Source organism: Penaeus vannamei, chromosome 4 (genome assembly GCF_042767895.1).
Source record: "Penaeus vannamei isolate JL-2024 chromosome 4, ASM4276789v1, whole genome shotgun sequence".
Lineage (NCBI taxonomy): Eukaryota > Metazoa > Arthropoda > Malacostraca > Decapoda > Penaeidae > Penaeus > Penaeus vannamei.
This window is the reverse complement of record NC_091552.1, coordinates 44651753-44661752: the sequence shown is the minus strand read 5'-3', so window position 1 is coordinate 44661752 and position 10000 is coordinate 44651753. Positions and strand designations below refer to the sequence as shown.

Sequence of the window (10000 nt, the reverse complement as noted above, 5' to 3'; positions counted from 1 at the left end):
TTTCGTTAATCTTGCTATTTTCTTTTCATTTTTATGCTAGAGAGAAAAAGAAATATGATAGAAAGGGTAAGGGAAGAGGGGAAGGAAGGAGGAAGGGAGAAGGGGGTAAAGATAGATAAATAGATGGATAGATAAATAGATAGATAGATAGATAGAGAGACAGAGAGAGAGAGAGAGAGAGAGAGAGAGAGAGACAGAGAGAGAGAGAGAGAGAGAGAGGGAGAGAGAGAGAGAGAGAGAGAGAGAAAGAAGGAAAGAAAAGAAAAGTATATATAAGTATAAGCATATTTGTATCTATCTATTTTTTCTTTATTAACTTCTCCTTTCACTTTTTTTTCTCTCTCTATTCCTTTGTCTCCTTCTTCCACATTTCCTTTTACATCTTTTTCTTTCGCTTTCTTTCAATTATTTTTCACTCCTAACGAATGATTTGTTTTTTTTTCGTTCTTTTTTGTTTTTGTTTTTTTTTGCTTTTTATTTCTATTTTGGAATCCCTTCTTCATTTTCTGCCTGACTTTTAAAAAATTTCTTGATCTTTTCTGTTATGGAGAGAGAGAGAGAGAGAGAGAGAGAGAGAGAGAGAGAGAGAGAGAGAGAGAAGGAGAGAGAGAAGGAGAGAGAGAGAGAGAGAGAGAGAGAGAGAGAGAGAGAGAGAGAGAGAGAGAGAAAGAAAGAAAGAAAGAAAGAAAGAAAGAGAGAGAGAGAGAGAGAGAGAGAGACAGACTGAGAGAGAGAGAGAGAGAGAGAGAGAGAGAGAGAAAGATAAAAACAAGTCTGGCTTCCCTCAACTCGCAGCATCGCCACGGCAGAGTCCCCTTCCTCTGCTCCGAGATGCCAGGATCGATTTCCGGCAAATGGCTTTATTTTATTGCTTCTTGCATCCCAACATTTATACATTAGCTTTTTTATTTATTTATCTTTCTTTTTTCTTATCTTATTTATCCTTCTAATCATGTTTATTTCATGTTTATTTCATGTTTAATTTATGTTTATTTGTTCCTTTTCCCTTTCGTTATGTCTTTATATTTCATTTTTCCTGTTTCTCTTGCTCTTTGGATAGAATTATAATCATAACTTAATAATATTGTAGCATTTGATTCATCTTGCTGTTGTCGCTTTTGCATTTATCATCCCCATTATCATTATCATCATCGTTATTATTATCACTATTATCGATTTTAAAGTATCCATGATTATCATCATCATCATCGTTATTATTATCATAATCATCGATTTTTAAGTATCCTTAAGTATCCGAAACAAAAGGGTCTTGCTAATTTGACCCTTATGTACGCACCATCTGTATCTCTTACTCACGGGAACTGCTTCTTCAAAACGAGATACGCGTAGCCATTACAGAAAATAGAGTACCTTGTTATACGTAGTTTTAATTTGAATCGTATGTTTAAAAAAATTACCCCCATAATTACAACTTGTTATACGTATCGTTTGTTTAAAAAATAACCCCATAAATACAACACCTTGTTATACGAATCTTCAATTTGAATCGTTTGTTTGAAAAAAATCACCCCTATAAATACAATACCTTGTTATATGTACCTTTAATTTGAATCGTTTGTTTAATAAAAATCATCCCCATAAATACAATACCTTGTTATATGTACCTTCAATTTGCATCGTTTGTTTAAAATTACCCCAAAAATACACCTTGTTATACGTACCTTTAAATCATTTGTTTGAAAAATTACCCCATAAATACAACACCGTGTTAGACTTACCTTTAATTAGAATCGTTTTTTTTTTAATTACCTCATAAATAAAATACCTTGTTATATGTATCTCTAATTTGAATCGTTTGCTAAAAAAAAATACCCCCATAATATTTCAAGGGCCCTAAGATGTAGGACATGGTGATGTACCTGTATTGTAATTACCTGCATTGTTGATATAATTGTTGTTGTTGTTCTTTGTATCATGATCGTAAATCTTATTGATTATTAACTTCGTGGATTGCACTTTCTTTTTTTCAGTTGAAATGGTGCAGTGTTCCCCAAGTGTTCTATTCTAGACCTTGACTTTATCTAAAGCTTCCTATGAGCACAAGTAAAAAATAAGGGACGAAACCTAAATAACTTTAAACAAAGGTACAAAAGGCAACCCTAGAGATAGAAAAAACAAACAAAAGCTAAATTTAGTTTAAGATTAATGAGAGATAGAAAGGGGGAATACCTCTATCGGAAACCAGTGGAGAACAGTAAAGAGAAATTAGAAACCCCCCTCAAGAGGAAGAGAAAGCGAAAAGAGACTCCCCGAGCCCTGAAGTGACTCAGAGAGCGGACCCGCGATGACGCTGGACCAGATGACTCACCCCCTCGACTTCCGCATGTACTCCTGGCTGGTCGCGAACACCTCCTGGGCCCCCAACGCCACCGTGTACCCGGCGCCCCCGCAGAGCTACCCCATTTCGGACCTGTGGACGAAGGCCGCCGACGTCGAGCATGCCATTCTGGATATCGCCTTCCAGGACCTGCCTTTGGGCGTCATCACTCTGCTGGCGCTGCAGAAGGGCGTGCGCTGCTCGAGCACGCTCTGCCACCCCGTGACCAAGCTCGCGGTGCGCTACAACATCCGCTTCTATGACATCATCATCACCAACATCCTCAAGACCTTCGTGGGCATGTTCCTGATGGCGGTCTCCCTGCCGCTCGTCCTCCCCGCCGTCTGCGCGTTCTGGCTGGCGTCCTGCGTGGTGAGCGCGATCTACAGCACGAGGTACGGGGGCGTGTTCGTGAAGGCGCGGGGCATGGACAGCGTGTGGGGCGTCGAGTCCAAGGAGAGTCGGCCCTTCATCACGATCTGCCTGCTGGTCTCCGGGGCGCCCAGACTCGAGGACATCCAGAGGCACCTCCGGGAGAAGATCCTAGACGTCGTCGAGGAGGGCGCCGAGAAGGACTTCAAGTACAAGAAGTTCCGCCAGGTGTTCTCCAAGGTGTGCGGCTACTACTGCTGGCGCGACGCCGAGGACTTCGACATCGCCAACCACGTCAGGACGCTTCGGCTCTCGGAGTTGTATCCTGGGGAGGAGAGAGGGGAAGAGGGAGCCACGGCCAGAAGAGAAGGAGAAGAGGAAAAGGAAATGGGGAGAGGGGAGAGGAGCGAGGGCATGGATTATCTGGTTCACCGCTTCCTGAGCGAGGAGGGCACGACGGCCCTCTCCCCCGACAGGCCGCCCTGGGAGGTGCTGCTGCTGCTGAGGGACGACGGAAGGTGAGGAGGAGGCGCTCGGGGGAGGGAAGGCTGGAACAGATGTCGTTTTGAAGCCAGGGTGCTTGCTGTATTTGAACTAACTTTTTTTTCTCTCTCTTTCGACCCGAATCTCTGTTTATACCTACCTCTTCCTCTCCCTTCATCTCTCTCTCTCTCTCTCTTCCTCCTCTTTCCCTTCTCAACGCTTTTACTCTCCCGCTTCCAATCTCTCTATCCCTTTCCCCTTTCCCCCTCCATCTATCCATCCCCACTCCCTCCACCTACCCCCCCCCCTGCTTTCCTCCCTCCTTTTTCCTTTATCCCCACCCCCTCCCCCGTCCCCCCATCACCTATGCCCTCCCCCTCCCCCCCTCACCTATGCTCCTCCCCCCTCCCCCCCCTCACCTATGCTCCTGCCCCCCACCCCCCACACCCTCCCCGCAGGTACAACGTGGTGATTCGTCTCCACCATGCTATCGGCGACGGAGTGACGCTGATCCGTCTGTGTGTCGAAGCCCTCGTGGACACGCCCCTGTCGGCCCCTCCCGTCGGCACGCGCTCCGGAAACGCCCTCATGAAGTGAGTGGGAAGTCAGTGAGGTTCAGTGAGGTTTTCGAAGGGGGTCTACTGGAGGCCATCCAGTCCAGGAGTCTTGTATCAGTCTGTGAACTTATATGGTTTATCTTTATTTTATTTTATATTATTTTATCATTATTTTTTAAAATTTGTTTTTCTTAGAAATTGATTTGTTCTTTGTGTTTCTGAATTGAAATTTATTTTCAATAACCATCATTACCATTATATCTATCAATACCATGAGCGTCATCATCATTAAAAAAAAAAAAAAAAAAAAATATATATATATATATATATATACATATATATATATATATATATATATATATATATATATATATATATATATATATATATATATATATATAAAGACGAAAATTTAGGTGAACGACTACGGAACAGTGAACAGGTGGGCGTGCTTCCCCATATCTATCAAAGAGTGCCACCACCCAGTGCCTGTCATCACCACATCACATGGATACCTTGCCCGTAGTGGTAGACAGGGAGGGCCAAATCTTTTACCTCGCCTTGAGTGCCAAAAAGGGCGAGAGGCGACACTGATTATCATCATTATCATCGTTATCGTCACCACTCTAACCCTCCCCCCCCCTCCTCCCCCCAGGGCAGTGATGGCTGTCTGGTCCTGTCTCGTGCTCCCGCTGGGCCTTCTGCAGGTGGTGGCCAACTTCGACAGGAACTGCCTCCACGGGCGCCAGCTGTCCGGCAAGAAGGTGGGTTGTGGGCGGTCGGGTAGAAAGTGGGTAGCAGATGGTAAATAGTTGACATCAGATGGTAAATAGATGACATCAGATGGTAAATAGTTGATACAGATGGTATAGTTGATACAGATGGTAAATAGTTGATACAGATGGTAAATAGTTGATAACAGATGGTAAATAGAAAACAGATGGTAAATAGTTGATACAGATGGTAAATAGTTGATACAGATGGTAAATAGTTGATAACAGATGGTAAATAGAAAACAGATAGTAAATAGTTGATACAGATGGTAAATAGTTGATAACAGATGGTAAATAGTTGATAACAGATGGTAAATAGTTGATAACAGATGGTAAATAGTTGATAACAGCTGGTAAATAGAAAACAGATGGTAAATAGTTGATAACAGATGATAAATAACAGATGGTAGAGAGTTGGCAAGCGATAGATGTTTGACTACCAGATGGGTAGACAGACGCCATTATAGCAGGTGGTGGCTAGATGTTCATTAACAGGTAGTTAATGATAGATAGCCGTAGAATGTGGTAGAAGGTACATTTCCTATTGTGCAAAAGGTCTACCCTACTTTGGTATTTTAGTTTTTTGTTAGACTTTAACGAAGAATGATTATACCTCTAGGTTCACGTTGAAAGAATAACGTTACAGTTTTTTTGGATATTCTAGAAGTTTATAGATTTATTCTTTACCTCTTTCATCTCGCAAACACATATACCAAATCATACCTAAAAATCCACACACAAAAAAATGCAATAAATACGTCACAAAACAACAACAACAACAAAAAAAAACAAAAAATCCAAATCCAAACCATCTCTCCCCCACCACGCAATCGAACGATGCAATAATACGTCACAAAACAACAACAACAACAACAACAAAAATCCAACCCATCTCTCTCCCCCACCATGCAATCGAACGATGACGTAGGTGATGACGTCATCCAAGGGCCTCCCGCTGGCGACCCTCCGGCAGGTGAAGATCGCCGCCTCAGCCACCGTCAACGATGTCCTCATGTCATGCCTTTCTGCCGCCCTCGCCAAGCACTTCGCCCGCAGGTAATTTGTCCTTTGTTCTATTTAATCTTGATTTATTTATTCATTCTATTTTATTTTGTTGTTTATTTTTTTGTAAGCGGATAGGGAGAGGAGGGAGGGTAGAGGGAAGGTGAGAGGGAGGAGGGAGGTAGAGAGGTAGGAGAGAAGTAGAGGGAGGGAGAGAGGGAGGGGAGGAGAGAGGGAGGGAGGGAGGGAGAGAGGGAGGGAGAGAAGGAGAGAGGGAGAAAGGGAGAGAAGGAGAGAGGGAGAGAGAGAGAGAGAGAGAGAGAGAGAGAGAGAGAGAGAGAGAGAGAGAGAGAGAGAGAGAGAGAGAGAGAGAGAGAGAGAGAAGAGAGAGAGAGAGAGAGAGAGAGAGAGAGAGAAAGAGAAAGAGAAAGAGAAAGAGAAAGAGAAAGAGAAAGAGAAAGAGAAAGAGAACTTTAGAGTGAGAGAGAGAAATCTCCGCTCCTCAGCCCCTGCTCCACCAAACCAAACCACGCCCCTCCCCCTCATCCTCAACGCCCTCCCCCTTTGCCCTCAGGTCAGAGGAGGTGCCGCAGGTCACGGCTGTCGTCCCCGTCAGCTTCCACGACCTGCGCGCTCCCCTGACGCTCACCAACAAGTTCTCCGTCGCCACCGTCAAGTTGCCCTCCTCGCACTGCCTCGCTCCCGACGCCAGGCTCAGGCACACGAAGGTCAGGGACGTTTATACACCTTCTTTTTGCTTCTTTTGAAACAATTGAAAGGTTAGTTGTTATTAAAAAACACCAAACTTTCCCTCATTATCACTCCCATCGCCCTCACAAAGTCGGACGAGTCTCCTAACTGTGCTGGATGGCGTGGCGCAATCATAATGATAAACAAGTCATAAAAAGCAGATTTTCTGTCCATGTTAATCCTACAGCCATCACAAAGTCGCACGAATCTCCCAACAAATTGTGCTGGATGGCATGAGACAATCAAAAAAACAAATAAGTAAAAAAAAATATGTCGCTCTGCCCTCACAAAGTCGCACGAATCTCCCATCCAACTGTGCTGGGTGGTATAAGACAATCAAAAGGACAAATAAGTAAAATAATAATAATAATAATAATAATAAATAAACAAATATATCTATCTATGTCACTCTCACCGCCCTCACGAAGTCGCACTAATCTCCTCACAGACTATGTTGGACGGCATGAAGCGCGACCCGACCCTCGCCGCTGTCTTCTGGGTCGTGAGAGCTGTGAGCGAAGTCCTTCCCGCTCCTGTGGCCGAGCTCCTGCTGTCTGGCCGGGGCGTGTCTGTGGCTGCCAGTAATGTCCCAGGTATGTAGAAGAGGAATTTAAAAAAGATAAGGGAATGAAAGAGGAAGACAAAGTTGAGAGAGTTTAAGAGCTTTTTTGTTTTGTTTATGTTTTCTTATTTTCGTTCGATTCGGTTCGTTTCGTTTATTGTTATGTATTTTGTTTGGGTTCGCAGGAACGCCGAACCAGACCGAATCGAAGGTAAAACGGATCGAAACGGAACTTTTAGGAGATTATTTTTAATATTCAAAGCTAGAATTATACTTCATATAACTATTAAAGTCCACTTTAAGCAAATTTGAGTTAGTATCTGGCCTGGGAATCGATGGTTTACGAAGCACAATATTCAGTCTCTCCCGTTTCGGTTTCTGTCCGGGCGCGGCCATGTTGGATACGAGATTGGCTGGCTGGGTGTTTGGAAAATGTAGAATTAAATCGTTGACAAAGGTGAATCCGCGAGTTTAAAGTGCAGAGCCACATTTCCCAAACATCCGGCCAGCCATTATTGTATTATTATTATTATTATCATTATTATTATTATTATTATTATTATTATTATTATTATTATTATTATTATTATTATTATTATTATTATTATTATTATTATTATTATTATTATTAGCCATCATCCAGTATTGTTACGCCCATACACAAAACGAAACGGGAGAGACTGAACACTTGCTTCATAGATTATCGATTCCCAGACCAGATATTAACTCAAATTTGTTTTAAGTGGACTTTTAAAAGTTACATGAAGTACATTTCTTGCATCAAGAGATAAAAATGATCTCTTACAAGCTCCGTTTCGACCCGTTTTACCTTCGATTCATGTAGACTTATATTATACTAATTATATAAAGTACAATAATGCTTGCACTGAAAGAGAGAAATGATCCACAAGCTCCATTTATTTCTTCTTTTTAGTTTTCATCTGCCTTTTATTTTAATTTTATTCACACTGTCTCTACTTCATTATTTTTGTTATTACATTTTCATTTCATTACATATCTTGGTTTCTATACAGTGTTGATTAGAATAATGGAAATGATGATGATAATGAGACTAGTTATCGCCATTATCATAATTACCAGTAATAATAAAGATAATGATAACAATAATTGTAATAATAGTAGTAAAAATACCATCACCAGTGAAGTGATATACACATATATTTAAAAGTAAATAATTAACATAAAAGTAAAATAAACAGATGAATAAATAAGATAAAAAAAACTAGCAAGGTAAATAAAACCTTACATACACATATATCTGAAAGTAAATAGTTAACACAAAAGTAAAAAAAAAAAAAAATAAAAAAATAAAAAAAAAAAAAATAAATAAATAAAATAAAATAATATAAAAAATAAAATTGATATTAAAAATAAAATAAAAATAAATCAATCAAAATCAACCCTCCCTTCCTCACCCCCCCGCCCCCCTCCCTCAGGCCCGCAGACGGAGATCAGCGTCTGGGGAGACAAGATCGAGGACCTGCTCTTCTGGGTGCCCAACCGAGCTCCCGTGGGCGTGGGCGTGTCCTTCGCCAGCTACATGGGCGTGGTCAAGATCGGTCTCAACGTGGACTCTGCTTTGGTCCGGTCAAGGAGGGAAGTGAGTGTTCGGATGCCGGTTTTAAGGCGTTAATTGTCTTTTCTTCGTTAATTAGTTTCGTTGATTAGGTTTTCTTTGTCTGGTAATTAGTTTCGTTAATTGTTTTTTCTTCGTTAATTAGTTTCGTTGATTAGGTTTTCTTTGTCTGGTAATTAGTTTCGTTGATTAGGTTTTCTTTGTCTGGTAATTAGTTTCGTTGATTAGGTTTTCTTTGTCTGGTAATTAGTTTCGTTGATTAGGTTTTCTTAATTGGGGTTTTGCGTGTTTGATGTCGTTTGTTGGTTTTTGTTTATTGTTTATTGTTTTTTTGTTTGTTTGTTTGTATTTGTTAATTATTGTCGATTTTCACTTTATTTTCGTCTATTATTGGTAATTAGTTTGTTATTATTGTTTTACGTTAGTGTTTGTTAAGTAGTTTATCATTAATATATATTTTTTATCAATTATTTTTTATATAATTTAATTAGATAATTTTAGCCGATCTTAATTACGATAAATGTTTGGTTTTATTTCGATTTGTGTTTCAGTTTGAGATTAATTTAAGGGATTTTTTTATGAATGATAAAAATAGATTATTGTTTTTGAGAAGTTTATGAAGTAAATATGTCACTAAGGTCATGTCAGCTGATAGACGCCATTTTGAATCCATCCCTGTCTTTATTTCTTTCTTCGATCTATAAATAACTTTAATTTTAAGTTAAATCGTTGTTTTCTGAGAAAGATAACATGGTAAAAACGCCCCAAAAAAATTACGCCAAAAGATAGAATGCTTTCTTAATCCTGTTTTTTTTCTTTTTTTTACCATCTATAAATAACTCCAATTTTGTAATTATCCTTCTTTCACAATAACATCTTCGCTTGAAACAAAATCCATATTATTATAAAAAATAGAAAATATACATAGTTGAATAAACTGAATGAATAAACAGAATGATAAATTCTTCAAAACTATTTCTCAAATCTACTTTCTCATTGTATTAATCTTTTATTTTATTTTTCTTAGACTCATTCTCTGCTTCATCATCCGATTCTCTGTCAGTCACTTCATTATCGCATTATTTTCCTCTCTTTCTTCGTCTCTCATTCTCCGCTTCATCATCCGATTCTCTGTCAATCACTTCATTATTGCATTATTTTCTTCTCTTTCTTCGTCTCTCATTCTCCGCTTCATCATCCGATTCTCTGTCAATCACTTCATTATTGCATTATTTTCTTCTCTTTCTTCGTCTCTCATTCTCCGCTTCATCATCCGATTCTCTGTCAGTCACTTCATTATCGCATTATTTTCCTCTCTTTCTTCGTCTCTCATTCTCCACTTCATCATCCGATTCTCTGTCAATCCCTTCATTATTGCATTATTTTCCTCTCTTTCTTCGTCTCTCATTCTCCGCGTCATCATCCGGTTCTCTGTCAATCACTTCATTATTTGCATTATTTTCCTCTCTTTCTTCGTCTCTCATTCTCCGCTTTATCATCCGGTTCTCTGTCAATCAATTCATTATTGCATTATTTTCCTCTCTTTCTTCGTCTCTCATCCTCCGC

At 40.1% G+C, this 10000-nt stretch overlaps 1 protein-coding gene across 1 annotated transcript in view; it reads left to right on the top strand.

Annotated features, from left to right (window-relative positions):
• Window positions 1–10000, top strand: part of LOC113826320 (uncharacterized) — a 14822-nt gene that overhangs the window by 4455 nt on the left and 367 nt on the right. The window contains exons 2-8 of the mRNA XM_070118929.1: window positions 1992–3228; window positions 3652–3786; window positions 4406–4514; window positions 5452–5579; window positions 6100–6253; window positions 6724–6868; window positions 8295–8458. Coding sequence (XP_069975030.1) covers window positions 2306–3228; window positions 3652–3786; window positions 4406–4514; window positions 5452–5579; window positions 6100–6253; window positions 6724–6868; window positions 8295–8458 — 1758 coding nt within the window. The 5' untranslated portion in view covers window positions 1992–2305. The remainder of the gene's footprint in view (window positions 1–1991; window positions 3229–3651; window positions 3787–4405; window positions 4515–5451; window positions 5580–6099; window positions 6254–6723; window positions 6869–8294; window positions 8459–10000) is intronic.